General features: G+C 48.7%; 1 protein-coding gene and 1 long non-coding RNA gene across 2 annotated transcripts; both read right to left on the bottom strand.

The window, feature by feature from the left end:
• Positions 1–285: 285 nt before the first annotated feature.
• On the bottom strand, positions 286–19187 carry LOC129136146 (uncharacterized). The gene is made up of 2 exons (XR_008537475.1): positions 18577–19187; positions 286–7246 (listed from the first exon to the last, which is right to left on the bottom strand). It is a non-coding gene; the product is annotated as an uncharacterized LOC129136146 (long non-coding RNA).
• Positions 15320–18581, bottom strand: ADRA2A (adrenoceptor alpha 2A). The gene has a single exon (XM_003312765.4). It carries the CDS (start codon positions 18135–18137, stop codon positions 16740–16742), a length of 1398 nt encoding a protein of 465 aa, XP_003312813.2. The 5' UTR covers positions 18138–18581; the 3' UTR covers positions 15320–16739.
• Positions 19188–27350: the final 8163 nt, after the last annotated feature.

The raw sequence follows: 27350 nt of genomic DNA, 5'->3' as shown, positions 1-27350 counted from the left end.
GGCTTACATAGACCAATAAATAATAAATAATCAAATAATATGGCAAGACAAGGATCCAGAATACATCCCCTTTCGTGGTGTGATGAAGCAGCCCAAAAAGACTGTAAATGGGAAACATGGAGGAATTTGGTGAGTCAGTGACACCCCAGCTGATTTTGGAAAGACAAAAGAAATGTGGTCCCCAACATTCCTCTCTTCCTCGAGACAGACATTCCTCATTCCTCAGGTGAATGAGGAACCCAGGTGTGCAGACTTCAGGGTCCACACATTTGACCACAATGCTCCTTTATTTTTCACTGGATTCATGTACACACATAGATGATTTACAGAGATTATTGGCATTTACAGAGTCTTGTGTCCAAATACTGTTGCATAGTTCTGAAAGCTGAACTTCTGTAGAAATGTGAGGGGAATAAAGCAGAATATTTAAGTGCAGAAAGCTGGCAGCCCAAATGACCTATGCTCTCAGCTCATCTGGCTTCACTTTGCCAACTAGATCAAATAATGTCCCCAAAATGCAATGCACAAAAATACATACACATTCCAACGATGTCTAAACCCATTTCTGGAAGGTTTCACCATGAAATAAGTCACTTGGTGGCAACAGCTCCTGTTACAGGACAGCCAGGATTTGGGCCATGCCTCTGGGACGATGACGGTGTTGTGCTATTTGTAGAGCCAGGAAATAGTTGTGAGAACAACCATTCTGTCCTCTTTAGAAACATGCAAATGGTAAGTTGGACCCTGAGACTGGAAGCCCAGACGGTCAGAAGTCCTCTACCTCCTATCCAATAACATAAAAGAATCCCAGAAATTGATGGATAACTGAAAGTTCCTCCCACCCTCCCAAGGAGTTGTTCCAAGTAACCTTATATACTCGGCCTGTTGGTCCCCATAGGATAGCACGTGGGTTATGGGTTTCTGACCTTGGTTTGATGGACTCTAGATAAGTTCAAAGAACCGTTTAAGGCAGTGTCAACATAGTTTGAATTAGAAAGTTGATCATAACACAAGGACAAGGTGACACCCAACTAAAGAAGCAAAACAAAGAAATTCACTTCAAATTCACACAATCTTTGAGCATATTGATGAGGTGACTTTGACCCAAAGGTCACAGGACTGTATCTGTCAGGACTTCCTTGTTGTAAGTGACAGAAAACTCAACTCAGATTGGCTTAATTAAAAGAATGGGAATGTACTGGCTCATGAAATTTTTTAAAAGTCTAGAGATAGGTCTCACTTCACACACAACTAGATTAAGGACTCAATTGGTGTCATTAGGGCTCCATTTCTTTTCCTCTTTAAGAGCTCTTCCATCTTCCATGGTGGCCTAGGTCGTGGATGGACATGGCACATCCAGTGGGAAAAAACACTGCCTCTTTCTCAACAATTCCATTGAAAGTCTTCTGGAAACTTATTGGCTTTGACCGATTCAGGGATGGGCCCCTGACCCATTCATTGTGGTCACAGTGGGGGATACACTGGCAGGCTACAAACCTGGGCTTAGCTCATAGAGTCACCTTGGAGCCCACCCCAAACACACTGATTGAGAGTAATACATAGATGGGAGTGAGGCTATTGCCAGAAGAGAGAATGATGGCTGGGGAGGCAAACCACAGACATTCACCACATAACAAGCAGGTTGATTTTCATGCGTGGCCTCCATCCCACACATGACCCTGATGAGCTACAGGCTGAATCCAATCCCCTCAATACCATCACCATGGTTCTCTCTGCCCCAGTGAAAAGAGGTTGCTGGGAGTGCTGCAGAAAAGCAGGCAATATGCAGAAGGTACAAGAAAGTCTCCAGCCCCACAAAGAGCCTGGAGCTGACACCTCACAAAGAGTGTCTCATGTCTACTGCTTCCATCAATTTTGCTCCCATCCTGCTCCCAGGCAGGGAAATGGTCCAGATCGCATCTGCAAAGCTGAGACCAGCAGAGTCTGAGTCATCCCTGCTTCATGATAGTAGCAGCCCAGGGCTGGGTCAGAGAAAATGTGCATAAGACATTCTCCATTGTATTGCTGGGACAGAGAGTGAGGAATCATTATCACCAAATAGGTATCATCATCATCATCATCATCACTAAGAGGAGACAAAACCCAGAAGACAACAACAGCATGTGCCAAATACAAACCAAAACAATTAAGAACTGAGAGAGGAAGTGATCGCATTAGTCATCAGGACAACTGAAGTAAGATTGGACAGCACAAGGCAAGTGAGTTGTGGTGAGTGATTCAGGACTAACACTGCGAACAGTGAGCACACACCAGAGCTGCTGCAGATAAGCAAGGGCAGTGATGGGGTGCCAAGACCCTACCCGACCCAGGCCACACAACAGAGAACCCAGAAGAAGTGGCTATGAACACATGCCCAAGTGACCCTGACTTTGAGGCAGGGATCCATGGAGGTTCCATGGAGGGTGGCATGGAGGACAGGAGTCACCCAGAGAGCAAATCAAAGGCTGACCTTTGTTGCTGCACACACAAAGGATGACCAGGAATGGTACTGTCAAGCCCTGAGCCATATGAGCTTATTAGTTCTCACCCCTTTCTCCTTTCTGGTTCTTCCCTACAGATCCAGGGCCATCCTTACTTAATGAGCTGAGACCACCTTTTGCCTCCAGCCTAAAAGCTGGGACAAGAACACCTTCCTCCAATTCCACTGTCCTGAGCACTGGCAAACTCCTAGATCAGGGTTCTGTTTTCAATCCCTCTCTCTGTGTTTAAAAGCTAAGACTTTCCCCCAACTCAAAGCAATCATTGCCATATATATATAGATATATATACAGAGAGAGACAGAGGAAAGGCATATGTATATGTATAGTATATGACATGTGTGTGTATCCCATACACACACACTTGTGCATGCACACACATCCACTCCTCCATATCTTCAAGATCCTGCACAAAGCTGTTCTCTCTGAGGATCCTTCCACAACCCTCCAGGCAGTGCCTATCACAGCCCTTGACAGCCTATAGGTGTGTGATGGTTACTATTAAGTGTCAACTTGATTGGATTGAAGGATGCCTAGATAGCTGGTAAAGTATTGTTTCTGGATGTTGTCTGTGAGCATGTTGACAGAGGAGATTAACATTTGAGTCAGTGACCTGGAAGAGGAAGACCCACCCTCAATGTGGATGGGCACCATTTAATCATCTGTCTGCATGGCTACAACAGGCAGAAGGGGGAAGAGCTGGCTTGCTGGGTCTTTTGGCTTCATCTTTCTCCCATGCTGGATGCTTCCTTCTCTTCCTCTGATGCCCTTGGAAGACTGCAGGTTCTTCCGCCTTTGGACTCTTGACTTACATCAGTGATTTGCCAGGGGCGCTCAGGCCTTGGGCCACAGACTGACAGCTGCACTGTCAGCGTCCGTGCTTTTGAGGCTTTTGGACTGAGCCACTACTTGTTTCTTTCTTCCCCAGCTTGCAGACAGCCTATCGTGAGACTTTGCCTTCTGATCATGTGAGCCAGCTCTCCCCTATACACTCCCTTTCATACAGACATATATCCTATTGGTTCTGTCCTCTGGAGAACCCTGGCTAATACAAACTGTACCCACACAAGTCTTTGTACATCCCATCTTCACTCTGTAGTTGTTTCAAGCACAAAAATGCATCAGAGACACAGGTCTTGGGAAGTCAGACATCTGCAGATCTCATCAGGTTTGATCTTAGCCCTTGTACCAAATCAACCACTGATAATTTAAGAGCGAGGACTTTGCCAGCCAGGAGGCAGGCTCTTCCCTGGTGGACAGCACTTCCTCTGTCCTTAAAACACAAGTACTTACATTCTCTTTCCTGCGGAACTTAGCCCCTGTGAGGTGAGCGATTCCCTCTGTCTTTGTGCACATCCAGGTGTGGAGCAGCCATGTAACGTGTGTGCCTTGTCACACTTGACACCAGGTTCTCATCTCTGCATTCACAATTCCTGCATTAACGTGGTTCTCAATGGTCACATCTACTGACTTAGGTGTATTTCATCACATTAAGTATCATTCACTCATTCATCCACCGAATGTTTACTGGATGCCTACTATGGGTTGTAGGTGACTCAGATTCAGCAGGAAACAAAGTCCTTGGATGTGGCATCATAAACATGCAGCCACACGCTATGGGAAAAGCTGTGGACTGTGCTCCTGAAGAAGTGGTAGAGCAGAGACTAAACTCTGAGTAACCTTGGCGTGTCACATAGATCCACCACAAAGTCAGAATGACAATATGCACCCGCTTGTGGTACTGCACGAGAACTCAGATATGAAGAGGGCATCGCAAACAACCCTGATGCATATGTGGTGTTACGAGAATATGCCATGTCCCTATGAGTGGACATTGGATAGTTTTCAATGCTTGCTAACATAGACAGCATTATTGTGGGCATCTTTTTTCTCTTAATATTAGTTCTTTAGTGAGTGTTTTTCAAGAGTGTGACAGTGGAGAAAAATAATATTGTAAGTAATGTTATGGCTCATCTTACAATATTGCCAGATTTCTCTCCAGAAGATAAGGCCCAATTTACATATCATACCAGGTATGTATGAAGACATGTGTTTCTAGGGGGGGCTATTTAAAATATTAGCACCCAATAGAGCATGAGCATGCAGCAGTCAGAACGGACACCTGCTGTCGACCTCCAGCACAGCCGTGGCTTTCCTGGCCTTGCATTCTATGATTTCTCCTTTTTACTGTGATTTTATTATGCGATTTTATTATTTCCATATTTTTTTTTACCGTGAGATATCCCACAGTTGTTCTCAGGCTCATTTCTTTCATTGCTAGAAAGTTTTTCCATTAACCAAATGGAGACGCATTTACTTCCCTATGTGCCGATCATCAACATTGATATCAAACTCCTCTTATTATAAGGAATCAGTCTTAAATGTGCAGGATTGGAAATTTTTCTGAATATTTTCTACCTAATGTCTTTTCCCATTGTGTTGATTTCCTTTTTGGTGAAACTGGGTTTTTTTTCTGCTGTAAACATCTATTTTTGAATTTTTATGAATGATTATGTCCATCTTCTCTCATCACAGCCTTCATTTCTTCAATAGACACAACATATCTTCCCTCTAAACTGGAGACACTATAGTGTTTCCTTCATGCTTTCAAAGAATTTTTCATTTTGCTACAAAAGTTATACATGATGATTACAGAAAAATGTAAGATGAAAATTTTAGGAAAAAATTGACTGCAAACACTCCACCCACAGGTAACTACTAACAGTTTGGTGTTTCCAGTTTTTTTGTTTTTTAATGTTTCAATTTCTATGAGATCATACTGTATTGGTTATCATCTGTCTTTTTCTCTTAAATCTGTATTATGAACAGTTTTCACATAGATTGGTTTTCTTCTTAAATACACAAAATATTCCAGTATATAAATGAAATAAACGTTGCAGTTAATCCACTATTATTGGTGAGAACTACTGTTTCTAATTTCTTGCCATTGCCTATAACACAGAGAGTTACTCTAGTTATTAACTTTATCTCCAACATGAAACTCAGGACAGGAATTAGATCTTTCCCATTTTGTATCCTCAGGACTTAGCACAGTGACAAATTCACAGTAAGTGCCAAATAAACAAGTAAATAATAGCTAATCATTACTGAGCAATTACTTTGCACCAGACATTGTTCTAAACACTTAACTTACATTAACTTGTTTGTTTCTTACCAAAAAAGCAAACAAAAATTTTTACATATGAGTAAACCAAAGCATAAAGCAGTAAAGAAAGTACTCCAATTAGCTCCCTTCACTTCCTCCTATTTGCTCTGCCCTTTCAGAACTTACACTGGGACAAAAACAGGGAACTCTGGCGCGGCCCTGAAGTGAAATATGGATCCACAGGCCACATTCCACAAAACTGGGGGAGCAGGAAGCAAGTGTTGGAGATGGAATCGAAGAGTGTCCAGAGATTACACAGAGGCAGCCCTGCCCCCAGACCTACAGCTCACAGGACCAAAGCCATCTTCTATATCCAATGCTGAGTTATTACTGCAAAGTCATCACCTCGTTTAATTCTACAGCAGCCCCATGAGATAGGTAATATTTTACCCATTTTTACCTGATGCCATGGGGAAAAAACAACTTGTCCAGCGTCACATAGACTGCCAGAGTTGAGGCCAGGATGCAAACCCCAGTCCATCAGAAACCAAAATCTAAGCTCTTCTTAGCCCCATGCTGAAGAGCTTTGGAGAACTCATGAGTTAGGGGTAGCTTAGATGGGAGAAACCCTTCCCCTCTAAGGGGAAAATCTGCATGTCTTAGGATTTCCTTTAGGTTTACGTCTTTTCTTACTTCTTTCTTTCTTTCTTTTTTGAGACAGAGTCTCCCTGTATCACCTAGGCTGTAGTGCAGTGACATGATCTCTGCTCACTGCAACCTCCACCTCCTGAGTTCAAGCAATCCGCATGCCTCAGCCTCCCAAGTAGATGGGATTACAGGCATGCGCCACCATGCCCAGCTATTTTTGTATTTTTAGTAGAAACAGGGTTTCACCATGTTGGCCAGGCTGGTCTTGAACTCTCAGCCTCAAATGACCCACCTGCCTCAGCCTCCCAGAGTGCTGGGATTACAGGCGTGAGCCACCACACCCGGCCCTTTTGGTTTAGTTCTGAAACTCTTCTGACCAAAAGCTCTCCAGTAGTGGGCACAGAAGAACTGGGGAAGATACCAGTCTCTGACTCCAATCCATCTGAATGAGAAGAAAGAGTGATGAAAAGACCCTCCCTCGGAGCTTTCGAGAATGGGAGGGCAGGGGGCAGGCCCATGAGTAGCTCCTCTCAGCAGCAGCACGGCGCCCTCCACCATGTACCCCTATTGGGCATTTGCCACCTTTGGAGATGGAGAGTGGAACTGACAGGAAGACAGACCCAAGGATTAAGCCTCAGTATAACTGATGCCAAACCCCAGGTTCTTTCCACTATTAAAATTTAAAAGTGTGGTGGTGTATCTTGGCTTTAAAGTGTGGTGTGATTTTGGGAGGCAGCAGAGGGATCACGTATGTGGCATTCCACATGCAGGAGAATCTAAGCAGAGTTATGGAGGCAGAAATGAGCATTATGTTCAGAAGATAGTTAAAATGACCTGGAGTGCAGCGAAGCAGCAAGGAGCACTAACCTGGCACCAGGAGATCTCAGTTTCAAGTCTAGAAATGCATCGTGGTCGTTACAGGTCTCGTATGGGTCCTGGAGCTCTTCTAGGCCCACCCTCTTGTGCTATTGAAGACACAAGGTCTTCCATCAGGCTGGAAAAAGAGAAAGCTAAGACCTAAGTGGTCAAATCTCTGTCACAAATCACCCTAAAACACTGCCCCGCCCAGCCCACCTCAGCCCAGGGCAGTTACAGGAGTAAAAGGAACCACCCAACTCCCAAACTAGAGAAGAAAATGTTAGCACTACTGAGCCTCTACCAGATGCCAAGCATAGGCCTAAGCAACCTACCAAAACACTGGCAACTTCTTCTACAAGTTACATGTGGAGAAACTGGTGCTTAGCCATCTGTTCAAGGTTAAACCAAAGCTATGTGATGAAACCAGGATTTTAATTCAGGTCTTCCTGATTCCAAAGTTTTAGCTTTAAAGTGCCCTTCTCAGCAATACCAGCCATTCCCTCCCTGGGAATTGCACAGTGGGAAGCTGTCAGCACCTTCAGAAGGGGCGAGGTGCTACCCACACTATTGGAACTGGGACTTCGGGGAAGGATGCCTGGCAGGCATTGCTGGCAGAGGACCCCTGAAGCCATTGCTAAGCTGGGTCCAGACAGGGAGAGAGCAGAGAGAATCAGCTCATTCTCCACTCTCACTCCCGCACCCTGATCTGCTGGTGGCTGCCCTTAGGCAGAACTCAGAGAGCACAGAAGAAAGAGTAAGGGGGCGGCTCACAGGGCTCAGCCTTCCAGGGCCCAGCATGGACAAGGGCAGAGACTATAGCCAAAGGTGCAAGTAGAGAATATCTAATTTAGAACCCAAAGCTCCATTCTCAATGCCTTCACCTGGGCCGCCCTCTCTGGGGGCTCCTGGGAGGGACAGCTCCATTCCAAGTAAGTGTTCAAAATCCCAATGAGAACACTTGGACACAGGAAGGGGAACATGACACACCGGGGCCTGTTGTGGGGTGAGGGGAGGAGGGAGGGATAGCTTTAGGAGATATACCTAATGTAAATGATGAGTTAATGGGTGCAGCACACCAACATGGCACATGTATACATATATAACAAACCTGCACATTGTGCACATGTACCCTAGAACTTAAAGTACAATTAAAAAATATATTTTTTAAAAATGGAAGGATTAGGTTTCAGGCAAACAAGCAAATGTGGAGGGTCATAGGAAAAGGCCCAGCCAAGAGCAGTGAGTTCGCTGCTGAGAGCTCCTCACGGCGGGCAAAGTACACATCTCTGTCAAGTCACAGGTTCCCTAACTTCTTGGAAATGGATGACTTTTATCTTTGAGGGCCTGAACAGCCCGGAGCAGGAGTCAGCAGCGCAAGTTCCAGATTTGGGGCTTATCAGATCTTCTGATCCCAAGTAGAATCCATGGGGTTGGCCAGGGTGAGTCCTTGCAAGCTCTCATTCACCCTTCATAATCAACTAATCTTTGGGGACATGACATGCTTGTGCTCCACGGTCTCTCCTCAAATCCTCCCTGGCCGGTAGTGTTGATAAGACAGGTGACATTCAGAAACGAGAAGCGAGTCACACCAGGTCAGATCCCGTGGCCTGTTAGGTCAACATACCACCATGACTGACTGAATTCACGCTCCAGGAGATGTTTGCATTTGACCATGAATAGGAAGCTCTGAGCCAAGGAGCCATTCCTTGAAGATGGAAATTCATGGAGGGTAGGAGCAGTGGTTCACAGTATTTTGCAGGCCGGGGAAGCTCTAAAATCCCAATATCTGGGTCTGCACAGACACTGGCGCTGCCACTGGGTGACCCTGAGGGAGTGAGGGCTCCTGGCCTTCCCTGTGGTGTCAGCACCCTAGTCAGGCTATTAATACTCTGACTGAATTACTGCTCCCAATACCCCTCCCCAATCAGTCTCCACCCAGCAGCCAGAATGATTGTTCTGAACCAAAAAAAATCTGATCATGTCCCTCCCTTGCCTAAAAAACCTCTCATGGCTCCCCATGCCCTCAAGATAAAATCCTTTACCTGCAGCTGCATGATCTGGACTATCTTCCTCCAGCCTCACCACTTTCACATCTCATGGTCCTATTAAAGTGGACTTCATAAGTTGCTTGAATATGCAATGCCCCCCACCCCTGGCACTCCCAGTCCCTTCGCTGGACCTATTCCTGCCCATCTCTCATCTCTCATCTGGCTGCACACTTCTCTGGGCTCCCTCCCCAATGCCTTCACCTGGGCTAGCTTTCCCCACCCACCCTGGTACCTGCATCACCAGGCTTACCACTTGCTGGAGCCCACAAAAGAAGAAGCTCCCACCACAAAAGAAGCTCTTCCCCCAACAAAAGAAGTTCTCCCCCTCACAAAATAAAAAGCTCTCCCCCAACAAAAGAAGAGGCTCTTCCCCCACAAAAGAAGCTCTCCCCAAACAAAAGAAGCTCTCCCCCAACACAAGAGGAAGCTGTCCCCCAATAAAAGAAGCTCTGTGAGGTAAAGATCCTAATTAACTTGTTCCCCACTCTACCCCAACACCTAGTACAAACAGAGGGATGTTAGTGACATTAGCTTGGGGCAGCTCCAAAACATAGTTGAATGAATAAAGGAAGGAAGGACTCTATCATTCATTCATTAAATGTCTCCGTGTCTCCTCTAGGGCTAGGGCATAAAAAATAATCCCTTAAGTGTGTCCAGGGACATGCTGAGAACAGAGCAGCAGACTCCCCAGTGTAACCAGGGGACAGGTGAGGACATCAGCCTGGGCCAGTCCTCATCTCCCCTCACCTGGGCCCCAGCCTCAGTGGCCATCACTGCTGGGCAGCTCTGAGCTATGTCTGAGCCACAGACATGGGATGGGGATTACCCAGAGAACTGTGGCCAAGAGCCAGCCACATGGGTCCCTGGGGCTCTCTCTCTCTCACCTGACCAGGTCGCAGGGAAGACAGGGAAGGGGAGTGTATGTGTGTATGTGTGCGCGCGCGTGCACACACACATAATAACCCCACACATAGCCTTGCATCTGCATAGTCAGGGAGGAAGGAGGGCCTGTGCTTTTCTTCTACAGATGCCCAGTGACCCAAGCAGCTGGCCCTTGGACAAACTGCAGAAAGCAGGCAGCTGGCCTCCCTCCAGCCTGTTCCCCAAAGTGCTGTTACTCTGCCTTTCTCAGGCTTTGGGTTCTACAGTAGATATTCTCTACTTGCACCTCCGGCTATAGTCTCTGCCCTTGTCCATGCTGGGCCCTGGAAGGTTGAGCCCTGTGAGCCGCCCCCTTACTCTTTCTTCTGTGCTTTCTGAGTTCTGCCTAAGGGCAGCCACCAGCAGATCAGGGTGCGGGAGTGAGAGTGGAGAATGTGCTGATTTTCCCTGCTCTCTCCCTGTCCAGACCCAGCTTAGCAATGGCTGCAGGGGTCCTCTGCCAGCAGTGCCTGCCAGGCATCCTTCCCCGAAGTCCCAGTTCCAGTAGTGTGGGTAGCACCTCGCCCCTTCTGAAGGTGCTGACAGCTTCCCACTGTGCATGTCCCAGGGTACTTCCCTGGCCCTTGTAAGTTTCTCTTAACCCTGCCTGTACCTTGCGAACAGTCCGTTTTCAATTCCCCTTCTTTCATCCCTTCACAGGGTGCCATCTTGTTTTTCTCAGGTATAGATTTTAATGTTGTCTCAGGTCTCAAGTCATGGGGACAACATTAACAGCCTCTCACTCTTGCCTCCCATCCCCTCCAGAATTCTCTGTAGTCAGATAAACTGCTCCTTCCAGAGAACAGGAAAGCCTGGAGGCTACAGAATATGCCTGCCAGAGAAGCAGTGTTGGCTGCCCCAGAATGCACACATTGCATCATCCCATCCTCCTCCTAGATTGGCTCCATTGCCCTAGAAGGGGAGTGGCATTCCACCTCGGGGGAGCAGACTCGCAGGCAGGGAGGGGCCAACTGACATGACAACCAGTGAGACGCACCACACTCCCCTTTAATTCCCTTTGTGACCTCTTCCCCTGGTGTGTACACGTATACCCTCAACTGCCCAGATGCTTCCACGCCAGGCCCAGGTGAGCAAAGTGGTCCTCAGTGTCCATTGGTGCCTGTTTACACACACACAGAGATACATACACACTCACACACCCATACACGCTCACATGTTACACACACATACACATAGGCTTAGCCTATGTTTGGAAAACACGCCAAACCCTCACTTCTACCCCAGCCTCAATAAGGCCAATGGCCCTTAGCGCCAGCTCTCCCTACAGAGAGCACATGGCTTGGCCCTGCCCAGTGTGCCTCACCCATGGCCTGGACAGAAGGAGAGAGCAGACCGGCATTTCATAGAATTATAAAATGGATCATCAGAAAAGCCCCGTGAGATCCCTTAACCCAGTATTACCCAAGAAGTGTTCCAGCAAACATGATTCACTGAGATGCTCTGTAAAAAAAAAAAAAAAAAAAAAAAAAAAATGAAATTCCACAGTCCAGGGAGTTTGGGAAACAGCACACCACATCATCCTCTCTCAGACAATCGGAAACCACATAGGCACATTAAAGGCTCTGAGAGATCCTGAAGGAGATGTACCTATTAAAGACTGCTTACCCCAGCATTTCACCAGATAGGTGGCAGACAGGGAAGAGATGATACGTAGGTGACAGACAGTAGAGACAGATAGAATGATAATGTCAATAGATAATGTAGATAATATAGATTTTGTAGTTGAATTAACTGCACAGAACACACTGTTAAATAATATTAGACCAACCACTTGCATTTCATAAATGAAGAAGCAGGGACTCAAGAGAGGGATTTGCTCAAGACCACATCGCTGGTAAAAGACAAAACTGGGCCTAGAACCCAGGCCTCCTAATCCTCAGTCTAGGCTATTTCCAACAGACCCTATTCTCTTTTTTTTGTATTTAACTAACTCTAAGCCCCAGGATTTCTGGTAATCAAATAGATCAATGCTATTTCCAAAACAAATCTGAGTGTTAGTGATTTTGCTCCATGACTTGACGTGGCCTCCCTTTCAGGCGTGCCCTCTGCTAAGGAAGGTGCCCCTTCCTGCACCCTGGACTCTCAGGCCCACTGTGAGGGGTGGCAGGGCCCAGGGCAGAGGCAAAGGGCTAGCCTGGCACTGGGCTCTGGACCTGGGTACCTGGATCCTATTATGCTACTGAGTCAAGGAGGTAGACTTCCTTACAGGTGTCCCCAAATGGGGACAGGACCTTGTCATGCCATCCCCAAGGATGAGGTTGGATGAAAGCTGAGGTCTGACCTGGGCCTAGGTGCCACTGCCCAGGCCTGGCACTGGTCCCACAGGACTCAGCTGCTAGAACCAGAGCTTCCTTCGCGGGCCTAGCCTTCTCAGAGTGTGGACATCCCAACTCCCACATTCTATGCCCTGAGCTCCCAGCCACAGCCACCTCTCCCCCACTGCTCACTCACAGTACAGATGCCTATTACCCTTGGTGGGCACACAGCATCCTCTCCCCCACTGCCACACTGTCACTGTGTGTGGCTAATGAGTGCTTTTCACAGGCACATCCTGTCTCCCCATGTAGCTCCAAAGCTTCCAGAGGGCAGAGGCAGGCCCTAATCTCACTCCACAGGGACAAGTGGTGAGCTTTGCACAGTGCATGCAGGGAAGGAAGAGAACTGCCTTGCAACGCCTAGGATGGTCCTTGACACAAAGCAGGCACAGGGGATCCTCTGGGGTTGATTAGCAACTCACCACATCCCAAAACAAAATAGAATTCATGTTGGGTGTATACGGCATCAGACAGAGAGTCACATGGAAGAGTGGGCTCAGGGGCTCCTGGAATGCTACATAACCAACAGCTTTTCTAGGTCTCAGGTACCTTGATCTGCCACTACAAGGTAAGAGTTAAGGATTGATGAGGATGCTTCTGGCTCTAAATCTCTGATTTGATTATACAGTCATAGACAGGGGAAAGCCCAAGCCACGTTTTCATCATTCTCTCCCCCAGCCTTTTAGCATAGAAGAAATTGAACAAAGCCTTGGGGAGGAGGAGACTGTGCTTGTGCCCAGGCTCAAATAAAGGCACTACCCTTCCCCCAACCCAGCACACTTGCACGAGTAAATCTAGCAAGACACACTTCAGACCCAAAAGCCAATGGCTTTCGATATCCCAACCAAAGTTACATAAAACAGGAGATTCGGCCACGAAGACAGACCCTCTTGGCCCAGATACTCGGGAACAGATACTATGCACAGGAAAATGTGGGATTAGCTCTTTAAGCCAAGATCCCTGTGGGAGCCATTTCACCTTAATTTCCCTCCCCACCCCACACCTTGGCAGACTGTTGCTTGAGCCCTTTGCAAATGAATAAACAGTGATTCCTACAGTGAACTCAGAAACCCACCCATGCCTGGGCTCCAGCCCTCTCTCCCCCACTTTCTGCAACCTCCATCCACCTCTGAGGCTTCTCTGCTTCTGTATCGAGGAGGAGGGAGCATGACACCAGAGGCCCCTCCGTGTAGCACCTCAGCCCATGCTTCTTCCCCCTTGGGGGGTGGAGGCAAGGCAAACACTTCCCTGACAGACAGGACAGAGCTGAGAGTCAACAGCAAGCAGTGTTTGTATCTGCTCCTGTGGCTGGGACACACAGCCTGGGTCTTGGGGGCTTGCCAGGCAGGCTCTTGTCTGGCACTGTTTGCCTTTGGGGCGATGGGTGCACTGGAGTGAGGAGGGAGAGGAGAGGCTGGGGTGAGGGTGGGATGGGGAGCAGGCCACAGAACCAGACCAGGGAGCCAGCCGTGGCGCCACAGGCCAGGAGGCTGGTTTCTGAAGCCTCTGAGCCAGGGTCACCGGAGCCCAGCACCTGGCCATCCTCCTGTGTGCTGGCTCAGAGGATCCAGGTGGCGGCAGGAACTCCTCTCCCCTTCAGAGCCATGGTCTTCCCTCTCCCAGGCCCCTCAGTGCCCAGATCATTTCTCAGGGCTCTCCACCCTCCCACTGCTGCATACAGACACCCTCTCCTGCACCAGAGAAGCAAAGGAAGATGAGGAGATGCTGCACGTATGGCCCTGAGGGTGCAGAGGACCTGCTTCTGGGGGGTGTCCAAAGCTGGTCCGCACATATTACAGGTGGCTGGGCTCACAAAAGCTGGCCTGCCCCAAAACCACAACCTGACGCTTGTGTTTGCCCCTCAAACCCCCCTCCTCCATAAGTGGCTATTCATCAGTACTGCATCTGACTACACACACAGAACTACTACTACACATCTCTCAGCTGCGCCCTAACCCGGGCAGCCTGGAGCCAGAGCCCTGTCACCCAGCGCCTTGGGATCCTGAGCAAGTCGCCTCCTCTTGCATCCGCATTTGCCTTCTCATCTGTCAGATGAGGGGTTGGATTCCTGGATCACTAAGGCCCCTTCCAGCTTCAAAGTGCCATTACCACAGTATGAGGACCATAAGCCCTCCTAGACAGCAGAGCAGACTTTGATATTACAGCAATGCAACAAGAAGGATGCGTGCCTTCTGGCCAGAGACAACTCAAACCACCAACTAATACATGGTTCTATTCAGGTTTGAGACCATACTTAGTGCATAACCACACTATGGAGTATATTCTACATGTCATATATTATCACGCTTTAAGGTGTGATATACATTTTGGAGTATATTCCACACTTGGTGCATATACCACACTTTGGAGTAGATGCACACTTTGAGGTATATAGACACATTAGGTCATATAGACACTGGGGTATGTATACACCTTGTGTATATTAAATACTGGGATATATCTCACACCTGGTGTAGATAGCACACTGCATAGACACCTCTCCACTGGGAGTGTTCTGAGAAGGGCTAATGCCAAAACTCTGGAAAGGTTCTGGGGTTAACAGTGCAGGCCCTAGAACCAGATAAAGCTAGGTACAATGCATTTCCACCACTTGTTAACCTTGAGCAAGTCACTTGCTCTGAGACTCAGTTTCTTCACCTGTAAAATGGGGATAGTAATAGAACTTACCTCATAGGGTTCTTGAGAAAAGTAAACGAGGCAATGCCTACAACCAGTTCACCACAGTGTCTAGCATGTCAGAAACACTTAGTAAATGGTAGCTTTGTTATTGATAGAACGTTTAAAAAATTTTTATAAGGTACATTTTTTATTTTTAAAAAATCCATAAAATCAGATGTTCCCAGAGTCTTAAAGCTTTTGAAAACTCAGATAACAGACAAGAGGACCACTCCATTCATATTTATTTCACATTTGATCTGTAAACTTTTTTATTTAAAAAAAATCCACTGTCATTAGCAACATGTGCTGACATTAGTTTTTCTTTAGTGAAATAAGAGTGCAGGCCTTAAATTGTCTCTGTCTAAAACATGTAGAAACGCAGATGTAAACACAAGGTCTCTGCCCTCCTCCCCTGACTTTGGCAGTTCATCAATGACATGATCTCAATCAGAAAAGCAGGGAGGGGGGAAAGGACAACATTTTGATACCTAACAGCTCTTGGGGAAGGAACTGTACAGTTTGGCAGGCCCATCTGTCTTTTCAAACTGTTTACCTTGGGCAAATTCTATCAGGTTTGCTTCTTCCACATAATTTCCACTCCTTGGAGTCTAAAAACAGCAGCTAAAAGATTTCCCCATAGTCAGCACTTTCGGGGCAGGAGGGGCACACAGACATACAAGATAGAAACATACATATTCTTCTTCAAGCAGTGGCCCTGGAGGGAGAGAGGGAACACTGGAAAGAGAGGTTTTAAAGTGAGTTACTGGGGCGAACAGTGCATCAGAGAATAATGGCTTTATACACAGGGCTGATGTGAGGCAGAAAGGCTCATTTACTTATGTCTTGATCCACCATCATAATATTTACATAGGAAAAGGCAATTATGCTGTTAGGCACAGGAAAAAAATGGACAGAAATCTTTTCCCTGTCAGGAAATCTCAAAGCAGGTCCATGTCGAAGGGACAGTCACCAGTTGCTGGTGAAAACGACGACATAGAGGGACTTCATAACACCAGAAAGGGCTTGCATTGCAAAGGGGCTTGGCCTGAACCAGACAGCTGTGTCTGCCTGGAAGGCATCTCTCCCAAGGCCAGGATTTCAACATCAAAACCAAGGCCAAGAGATATGGGGGCCCCATGTGTGCTATCAAAAATAGTGTATATTTACAGTGGGGGGTGGGGAGGGCAGGCAGGGCTGCCCTTAGCATTTTTCTTTAAAAAGAGAGAGAGAGAGCGTTGGGAATGGAAGGGGAATTAGCCAGAGCTAGGTAACCCCCATCCATTAACCTTTTGTGAGCCATGCCCTTGTAGTCCAGTGCTTGCTCTGAAGAGCTGTGAGGGCTGTACCAGGCGAAGAGGGTGAAAATACCTTTAGGAAGCAATACTGATTAGGGGTGGCCCACTAGGAAGATGGCTCCAGGTCAAGAGTGGCCAAACCAACAACTGGGGATGTGTGGGCCTGGCAGCAGGAAGCTTCCCTTGTAGGAGCAGCAGACGCCCGCCCGCAGGAGGCTGCAGAGCCACCCCAGACGAGGAAACGCAGAGCAGGCAGCGCCCGGGTTTCTGAGTGCCCTGAGGCTGAGCACCCCTCGATGCCCCCCGCTGCCTGCAGTCAGCGTGAGTCTACGCGGGCGCCAGCGGAAACCTCACACGATCCGCTTCCTGTCCCCCCGACAGAGGATCTTCTTGAAGGCGCGGCGGAAATCGTGGTTGAAGATGGTGTAGATGACCGGGTTCAGCGAGCTGTTGCAGTAGCCGAACCAGAAGAAGAACTTGAAGAGCGTGCGTGGCACGGAGCACCCGACGGCCGTGAGCGTGTAGGTGAAGAAGAAGGGGAACCAGCACACCACGAACACTCCGATGACCACGGCCAGCACGAACGTGAAGCGCTTCTCGCGGTTCTGCCGCCCGCGCCAGCGAGACGCCTTGGCAGCCCCGACGCGCTCCTCCCCCGGCCCTGCAGCCGGCGTCCCGATCCCCGTCGCCCCCGGCCCGCGCCGCGGCAGGCTGTCCCCCGGCTTCACCTGGCTCGCTCGGGCCTTGCCTTTGCCCCGGGGACCGCGCTTGGGTCTGCGGGGCCCTGGAGGCCGCTCGGCGTGGTCGGAAGACGAGCTCTCCTCCAGGTCCAGCGCGTCGGCGTCGCGCGGCCCGGCCGGCGCGGGCTCGCCAGGGGCGCCGTTGAGCTGGGTGGGCAGCGGTTCGGCCTCTGCGCCCCCCGGGCCCGCGCTGCGCTCGGGGCCCAGACCGTTGGGCCTGCGCTCGGCGCCCCCCGGCGGCGCGGCGACGGCGTCCGGACCCCGGCGGCTGGGTGGCACGCGGGTGCGACGCTTGGCGATCTGGTAGATGCGCACGTAGACCAGGATCATGATGAGGCAGGGAGCGAAGAAGGAGCCGATGCACGACGAGATGACGTACCACTTCTGGTCGTTGATCTCGCAGCGCGGCTCGGCCGGCTGCGGGCCGCCGCCGCCGCCCTTCTTCTCGATGGAGATGAGCGGCGGGAAGGAGATGACGGCCGAGATGACCCACACGGTGATGATGATGGCCTTGATGCGGCGCGGCGTGCGCTTCAGGTTGTACTCGATGGCCTGTGTGATGGACCAGTAGCGGTCCAGGCTGATGGCGCACAAGTGCACGATGGACGACGTGCAGAAGAGCACGTCGAGCGCCAGGTAGATCTCGCACCACGCCTTGCCGAAGTACCAGTAGCCCATGACCTCGTTGGCCAGCGAGAAAGGGATGACAAGCGTGGCCACCAGGATGTCGGCCGAGGCCAGAGACACCAGGAAGAGGTTTTGGGGCGCCTTGAGCGCGCGGCTCGTGAACACGGCGATGATGACGAGCACGTTGCCGAACACGGTGAGCAGCATGAGCAGGCCGGCCAGGCACACCAGCGTCAGCGTCACCTGCAGGGAGTAAGGGGTGGCCCGGGCGCCGCCCCCCGGCGCCTCGGTCCCGTTCCAGCTCGCGTTGCCCGCGTCCGGCTGCAGGGAGCCCATGGGCGCAAAGCTGCCCTCGGCCAACGGCTGCTCCTGGCGGAACATGAACGCGGGCGCCCGCTGGCCTGGGCCTGCTGCCAGCTGCCTTCCGGCCCGGCGCCCGTGGGTCCTCCTCTTCCTCCGGCGCCCCGCTCGCCTGGCTGCGGCTCACATAGGGAGGGGGCCGCAGGGAGGCCGGGCCCGAACTGGAGGACCGCTAGCGGCCCATGGCCCGGGTCCCGCGAACTGCGCCTGGCTCGCGCTTCAGACGCTCTCGGTGGGCGCCTTCTTGCTCCGAGCGCTTAATACAGCCAAGTTTTATTTCTAAGCGGCGGGAGAGAGTAGGGAGAGCCGATGGGTAAAGAGAGATTTATTCTTCAAGAAGGGAGAACAAAAATCATCGGTGGCCTGATAACTTGGAAGGATGACAGGAAATTAAATATATATATACATATCAATATCTATATCTTGAATCTTGAGCCTGAGCGAAAGCAAGAGGTCTTACCGTGTGCGGGGCCCGCCCCCACCCCGGGAGGCAGCCGAGGGGTGCTGATGCGAGCTCGGGGTCCTATGTCTGTCGCCTTACATCCCCGAAGCGATTACCGACTCTCTGGCTTCCCCCAGACGCTGCGGTTCTGGCCCGGCCCGGCCCGGGGCTGGGGCGCGGACTCTGCCGCCTCTCGGAGCGCCGCGAGACTTCCAAAGTTGTGCGCCCTGCTGGGGCTGGGGCGCACTGTGCGGAGCTCGGGGGCGGCGGCGGCGGCGGGGTGAGGAGTGTGGGGGCCGCATGAAGGCACCCCCGTCCTCAGGCGGGCCGGGGCAGGTGAACGATCAGCTCTCCAGGAGCCGCGACGGAGGCAGGGGTTCTCCTGGGCGTCCGCCTGGTGGGCGCCGAGCGCTGCTGGATGGGCCGGGGTCCGACGACAGCGCGAGTTGGGGCAGGAGCGCAAGGCGGGGAAGAAGGCGCTGGAGTGGCCGGGCGGCGGCACGTCGGCTGCTGGGCTTCTGCACCGAGCTGGAGCTGCTGCTGCTCCGCTGCGCTCACGGTGGACTCGTTTTATAGCCCCAGGATCAAGCCGGCGTTGCTGAGCGAACGGCGTCAGCCCCCACGTGGGAAGCCGACCCTCCCCCGCCCCTCGCACCACCCCTCCGCCAGTCTAGCGCCCGCGCCCAGCGCTGGACCTCGGGGAGCGTTGCCCTCAGGCGGGACGAGCCCTTTGGAGAGGCGGGTACGTTGAGCTAGAGACTTAAAGAGGGAGCCCGGGGGTGGGGGGTAGGGGAGGAGCGGCCCCTGCTGGGAGTTGGCCATGCAGCTCCGGGCCGACGGAGCAGAACGCAACGGGCACCCGTGAGTGCCCCCAAGGAGCTGGATCTTGGGAGAAAAGGGAAGAAAAAAATGGAAGGGAATCCCCGCCCAAATCGAGGGAAGTAACCTCCGGTGTGAGTTACATCTGGAGCAGCCCAGCTCCGGGCCAGAGCCGACGCGGTCCGCAGGTGCTCCTGGCGGCTGGGGAGAAAGGGGTCCTGGAGAGGGAGGAAGGCGCGGATTCGGATGGAACCCCTGGGGCGGAATGGACAGCACCCACGGGGAAGTGGCACAAGCCAGAGTTCAGACCTCCGCTTAGGGAAGAAGCGGCTACGTGTCCTCCCAGCCGCGAAGCTGTCTGCGGGAAACGCAAGACCCGGGGTCTGGACCGCGCCCCCTTAGACCGAGGTGGGGAGGGGTCCAGGAGCCGAGCGCCAGGGCAAAGCGAGGACGCACTGACACCTGCTGGCCGCTCGTGGTCACGGCTGAGAAGCGACCCGCTGACGCCAGGCGCCTCCTCCCGTCTCTTAGGTCTTCTGCCAACAGAGCCTTCTCCTATCTCAGAACAAATTGGTTTCTAAGCTCAGGAAAGGAGAACCCAGAGTTTGAATTGCACCCTGCCGTGTTGCAGAAATCTTCCTAAAGCAGATACTCGTGTGTCTACCCCTGGCGGGAGTGGGGGTTTGTCTAATAAAGTCACATCAGGAAGGGCTCAGCAGGCACCGCCGGCCAGAACGGGCATCCCACTCTGGACCCGCACAGCCCACCCTTCCTGCAGATCCGAGAGAGGCCAGGATCCTGCCTCCTTGGTTGCCCAGCTCTGGCTTGCTGGGAATCATTATGTTTTTGTTGAGGACCGAAAGCTAGACTCCACCCCCCCGCATCGCACCCCCATTCAGATGTACACACAGCATCCTTCAATAAGGGGAGGAGGGAGTAGAATATTTTCCGTGTTCTCTCTGATAAGAATAGCGGTGGGTGGCGGGGGGAGTGGTTGTGCGGCGAATGGCAAGTTTTTCCGTGCGTGCTAGCTGTCCTAGGATAGATTTTAACGGTCACTAGGGCACTAGCTTGCACCCTGCTAGCTGCACTTTTCAGATGAGAGCAAGCAGTTTAATGGTAAAACCCAAGAGGGTAGGAAATTTCAGCAGGAGAGAGATTAGACTTAAAGGAACGTCGTCTTATTTAAGGAACCACTAAACCAAAATGCCTTGTGTAGTCACCTAAGTTGGAATTCCAAGGATGGAACAGGCTGCCTCTCTGTGCAGCCAGCTGCAGGCTTAGGTCTGGCTGGGGGCTGATGGCTAAATTAAGGGCCCTGAGAATCACCTTCATTCCCAGCTGATGTCTATAGCCCACACCAGTGATACAGTTATTGGTGCTGCTGCTGTTCATGTAGTCTCAAAATCTGTACTTTCCAAAGTATTTCACAGAAGTCTCATTTGACTTCAGTACCTTTGTCTCCCAATCTTTGCCCTAATGGTATAAACTCCCTTTCCAGTGTTAGTTCTGAGGATCCTTTCTAATCTCCCTTTCTGGACAATCTAAAGGAAGCTGAGAAGACAATTTCCTCGCTCTGTTGAGTCACTCATTTTCCATCTTCTACTAAAGTCTCTGCTCTGAGGCTCTTGGCAGGGGCTTTGGACATCGCCAGTAGGCTCAGTTGGAAACATGGCTACACTCATTTTTGCACAGCAACTAGGAACCCCACACTTCAAGTATGAATACTAAGAGACAAAAATCAGAGCCCGTGGCAATCTGGGGTTTGCTGTGTTGCTGTTTGTAGAACTTGGGAACTGAGTCTTGGGAGACCATCACTTACCATCTGCACCCCAGCTTCCAACACACTGCTCTTCTTCCTAATTTCAGAATCAAAAGGGGAAATAAAAACAAAGTTTACAGTAATTATCTTTCTTGAAATTTCTGCTGCTAGCCTGTGTATGACACCTCTTGTCACATTTTCTAAATGCTTCCCAAACAGCCAGGTGGTTTCTTAATTCCCTGATTTGGAGTCTTTTCTCCTAAAATGGGAACAGGTCTTTTCAGAGCCAGGAACCCTGAGGCCAATACACAACGAATACCAATAATAACAAGTGCTGCATTTTATTAAGTACCACGATGTATGCACCATGTGTAGGGTGATATACATGGCCCCTTTATACACACAGTTCTTCTTCCTGTCATATGTTCCTTATCACCACAGGTTCTGCCTCCTCAGTTTGTCACACAGGGTATCTCTGAGCTTTGAAAAGCTATGTGGACACCATTAATTTTTGCTAGAAGATTTCATGCTGTGCAAGCTGAGTGAGACATTGCTGAGCAGAAAGATATCCACAAATATAATAATTCTCAACCAGGCCTATAGATCAGCATTTCCTAGGAAGACAAAATACACTTACCAATGCCCCACCAGGGAAATTATTCACCAGGTCCAAGGTGGGATGTAGCATGTGTATTTTGACAAAACTCCTTGAGAGCTGCAGGTGTGCACACCCTGCTGAAGACTTACCACCCAAAGCAATAAATCTCAGTGGGGGACAGAAGTGATCAGCAAGTGCCCTAGTGGGGACAGGAGGCAGTGTCCAAATTACCTGGGGTAGGAAGCCAACTTGAGCTAGAAAGAGTGGGCCCCAGATTGAGAATCACTGCCCTGAGCCAGTGAGACTGCTAGGACAGTGTCATAGCCCTCCAGGGAGCTGGGACAGAGCAAATAGTTGAGAGCCACTGTAAATACGGAGTTTGGGTTTGATGGCCTGAGAAGGAGTCATTTCTGGGGACCCAAATGGGGGTCCATTATTATTTATATTATTACTAAAAATAAATAGTACTTATTAGCACCAACCACATGCTAGGCACAATGCCAAGCAGTTTATGTACTATATATTATATAATTTCCAAAACAATCCCATAATGTAGATTTTATTATCTGCCTTTGTAGATGGAGGAAACTAGGCAACAGACTAAGTAAACTGTCCAGCTAATAAGTGGCAAGGACAGAGCCAAACTCTATTTTTCCTGGTGGTAAGCCCAATGAGCTTTCTAAGTTCCTTACTGTGAATCTCCAGCCTTGATCGCACTGCCAAAGAGAAACCTGCAAAATTTTCATCAGAAATGAGCGCATTGACAAGTTAGCACATCCTCCTTCTAGCCCTGTCCTTTCAGTCCATTGATGTCTACTAGATTAGGACAGTACAAGGCAAGATGTATTCCCTCTTTCTGTATCTAATGCCCACTCTTGGAGGCAACATCACGTACACTCTAGGAGACTGACCATTCCCCAACAGCCAAGCTGATGGAGAGCAAGCACTACACCAACTGGTTAGGCAACCCCTCCTCCTCCTAGTAGAAGCAACCTCTCTCTCTCATGGGTGCCATATATATTTTATCATGGCTTAGATGGACTTTTCTTGCTCTAGCTTATCTATTCATTTGTATGATGATCTAGCAGGTAGAAAGGACTGTCCTTTCATCTCTATTCCTAGAGCATCTCTAAAACAGGCTTTTTAAAAATCATATTTCTAGTACCTCCTCCTTGGAGATTCTGATTCAGTAGGATGAAGGCGGGGCCTGGGTGTTTGCATTTTTAACAAGTGCATGAGTAATTCAATAAATACCAAAATATAAGACACACGAGCATGGATACTTGATAAATGTTTGTGTGATGGATGAATGTATGAGTGAATGAATTCTACTTACACTGAAGCTATCAAAGAGGCAAGAGGGGCCCAGAAGTTGGTGAAGTTGGTGACTACGATGGCTAGCATTTTATTCCAAAATCAGGATTTCTTAATAGTTGAGGTAGCTTAACTAGTTCAAGGATGTAAGTATAGGATTCTCTCATTCTCTTTTTTCCTAAAAGGAATATGTAAGTAGAGGAAGATAAATTTATAACTATCAGCTAGGTAATTTACCAATAAAAGAAAGCTTCTTAAGATAAATCATCTGTCCTCATGTTATATCTGAAATTAAAGTATCAGGCAATACCAAAATTTGTCTTGGCTTCTATATCTTTGATGGTGACTTCATCTAACAAAAGTGAGGGAGCTGGCTGGGAGAGAATATTAATTGCTTACTTTATGAAAAAAAAGACTTGACTGTCTAAGAAAAAGAAAACATGACTCATTTAGCCTGGACTCCTAGGCTGTGACAAAATCCTCACAGATAGAAGCAATTTGGTCACACACACACATAAACACAGGCCACCCCCCCCCCCACCCCTGCCCCCGACACAGCCTGAACTTAAACACACACTCGCTAGTCTGAACATGATGAACAGGTGGGGAACGCAATGTTCCCGCTACTACTCATGCCGTGCGCACAGCTGGAACCAAATGCTGCAGTAAGCTACAAACATCTGTCAACTCACTGTATTGCTGACAAGGGGGAAGCAGGGAGTCAGTAGGGAAAACTCTATTGCTTCCTCTAAGCTATTACTTAATTCCTCCACTTCTTTGTACCTGTGCTGAAGCCCTTGGGAATCCCATCGTTATTGAAGGTTAATGGAAGCCAAAAGAAAAGCATCAACTCCAGGAGTGCTGTAAGGAGCTGCCTTATTCACCACCTACTATGTTCATCATTTGACTGCTGGATCAGTCTTGCTGTATTCACAAAAACAAGCGATGAGTCCTGCCATCGCCTTTATCTCTTTCTAACATGCTAACCCATCCTGCCGCAGCCTGGAAAATTAAGCCAGGTGTTTTCTATCTCTGCAAGGGCTTCTGGCCAATACCAAAAAGACAGCAGTTGGTACTAGGATCAACTCAGCCTTGAGGATGCCAAGAAAGATTGGGCTCCCAGCTGGCTCTTCGCTGGTGTGCCACCCTGCAGGGCATGTTTGTGTTGCCACTACAATGTGACTTTTGAGAGCTTGTGTGTACACACAAAGTTTAACATCACCTACCACAGTCTTCCAAGTCAGTCCTCACAAAGCAGTGACCTTTTCCACCACATCCAGGTGAATTATCTCGTCTGCTTTGTCCAGAAGCATGAGCAAAAGCAAACCTTGAAACAGTTATGGTGAGCAATGCTTACTTGTTCTCAGGTATAACAGGTGAGCTAAGAGCCACTGGGTATGAAGGAGATATTTGTCACCAACATTAATAACTCTTAAGCTAATATTCCATTAATATAATTAGGTAAGGTAAATCACCTTTCACATTTACTCAAAGAAACCATGGAGACGCCACGCCTGAAGCATATACACCCATGCGCACACACACACACACACACACACGCACACAGACATATTTAAGAGATGGTCTGGCTCTCACTGCTCCCTGGAAATGATCTTTTTTTCCCCATTCTTCCTAATTGATAACACGAAGCACAAACTCTTCCTTGGTAAAAGGACCACGGCCTGATAGTTTCTGGGAGGCATTCAAGTGAAGTCGTTAAGAATTTAGGCTTTAGAGTAAGAGAAACCTGAGTTCTGGTCCTGCTTCTGCCATTTCATAACTATATGTACTTAACTTCTCTAGACTTCAGTTTCCTCATATGGAAAAAGGGGAAAATGATTTCACATACCTCATGCATACCCTCAAAGATTAAATGTGTGAATACATGGAAAATACATAAGACAGTGTTGGGTTTAATTGGTGCTCAGACCAGCCTGGCCAACATGGTGAAACCCTTTCTCTACTAAAAATACAAAAATTAGCCGGGAAAGGTGGCGTGCACCTGTAATCCCAGCTACTCAAGAGGCTGAGGCAGGAGGATTACTTGAACCTGGGAGGCGAAGGTTGCAGTGAGCCAAGATTGCACCACTGCACTCCAGCCTGGGCAACAGAGCAAGACTCTGTCTCAAAAAAATAAATAAAATAAAAAATAAAAAAATAAATCTAGAGAAAGAGAAGAGAGTTGGAATCTCAAAGCTGATGGAACCTTAAATAGGATAAAGAGGCGAATGGTATTTTAGGGTGATTTCTTCTGCAATTCGAGCCAACCCAAAGTGCCTAAAATATAACAGAAAATGGATTGATTCACATAAATGAAATTTATTTTAACCTGAGGCAGAGCTGGCTTTGGGCAAGATGGATGCAGTGACTCAGTACTGTCACTAAGAAGCTGATAACTTTGTGGAGAAAGGAAAGAGGATTAAGCAAATAGAGAGTAATAAATGTAAGGAATCATGCAAGCCTCCCCACCAAAAAAAAAATTATATATATATATGGGAAAGAAGCTGCCTTGGTTTCTCCTAGCACTCCAAATTCCAAATGTTGTTGCTAGGAAGTTGAGATGAACCTCTTGCTTCTTTTTCTTGGATTCCATGAGATTTCAGAGCCCACACAACTACTTCCCCTTTTACTTCAGCCTCTTGGAGTTGTTTTCTATTTTGTGCAACCAGAATATTTGACCAGAATGAATGCTAGAGCCTTAACTTCATAAAAATAGTATTCATCTTCAATACACCAGATTCCATGCTAGACAATGATCATATAATCATCAAAACATAACTTCCAATAACTTCTATACACTGCAAAGTCTTTGAGAGGAATCTTTTCTGTTAGTGTTACATACATTCAAAAAAATTAAATAACAGTTTTGGTTTTAAGCACCAAATATTTTCAGTTGATGATGGCACTCTAAGTTTATGCTTCTTCTTTTCTTAGAGATGGAGACTTGCTATGTGGCCCAGGCTGGCCTCAAACTCCTGGGCCTCAAGCAATCCTCCCAGGTAGCTGGGTCTACAGGCCTATGCCACTGTGCGTGGCTTAAACTCAAGACTTTGAAGCGCCCCTTTGTCCAATCATGTAGAAATGAAAGATAAACAAAAGAAATTTTAAAAGATAGACCCACTCCCGATGCCAAGCAAGATGGAGCAAGTCTATTACAGCCTCTTGGTCCGACTAAACAGCACAACTAAAACATCTGGAAAATTCAAAAAGCAGCTATCTGAAAGGCAGACAGTAACAGGGAGAGTGGGAAGGGAAAACAAAAATTGAGGAAGAAAGCCTCATGAGAGAGTTTCCTATTGATTTTTTTCCTCTTTTGTCTCTCACGTTTGATCCACGGAAGGCCTCAGTTGTGGAACTGAGCACCGCAGCCGGTATGAGCAACTCAGAGGGTGAAGCTCCCTCTTTTGACAGAGAATGGTGGAGATGTCCACTGTGAGCTAGGAAATGTGGAGAAACTCTCTGAACATTTTTTCTTATTTGTCTTGTTTTTATTCTCCTCATCCTGCCACTAGAGTGGCCCCAAATAGGGAAATGTGCAGTAGCCGTATAGGCAGCTACAACTTTGAGGAGGAAAAAAAAGGTCTTTTCTGGCAGTAGGAACAGGGAAAGAAAGACCCTGTGCTCTAAAGGGCAGAGCCGGGGAGGGATTTCAGGACTCTTACTGTCTTTTTTTTTTTTTGCTCTTTTACCTTACCACTCTGCCCAGGGACTGAATCAGTCATGCAGAACTGGTGGCAGGATCATGGGTAACTCAAACTCTAAAAGAAACCTATCTTTCTGTCCAGAGGAATGGGACAATGGGTCCCTGGGAGACCAAGATTACATACGGGAACCCAAAGAGAAAAGAGCTGGAGAAGGGAATCCTCTAAGCCTTGTGTCTGATCAGGTGTAAGTCCCAGGCCCACCTGTGACCTGTGCATGCGTGTGACCAATGGCAGGCAGGATCCTGCCAAGGTTCATACCCCCAACATCAAAACACTGGTTACAGAAGGGGAGATGAGACCTGTGATTTGAAACCAACTACTAGGTTGATTTCCTGTGAATATAAACCAAACAGATTTTCACAGGACCAAGAGTAATACTCATAATGTCCAAGACAGAATCCAGAATTGCTCAACATACAAAGATCCAGTTAAATGCTCGGAAGGGAGAAATGATGAACAGATGTTTAACCTGAGATGTTAGAATTAATTATCTGACAGAGTTTAAAGTAACTATTATAACCAGGTTGCAAGAGGTAAAGGTAAGTATTCATTAAGTAATTTAAAAGATAGAAGTTCTCTGAAATAGACATGCTAA

Source organism: Pan troglodytes, chromosome 8, assembly GCF_028858775.2.
Source record: "Pan troglodytes isolate AG18354 chromosome 8, NHGRI_mPanTro3-v2.0_pri, whole genome shotgun sequence".
Lineage (NCBI taxonomy): Eukaryota > Metazoa > Chordata > Mammalia > Primates > Hominidae > Pan > Pan troglodytes.
This window is presented reverse-complemented; position numbering and strand designations above follow the sequence as displayed.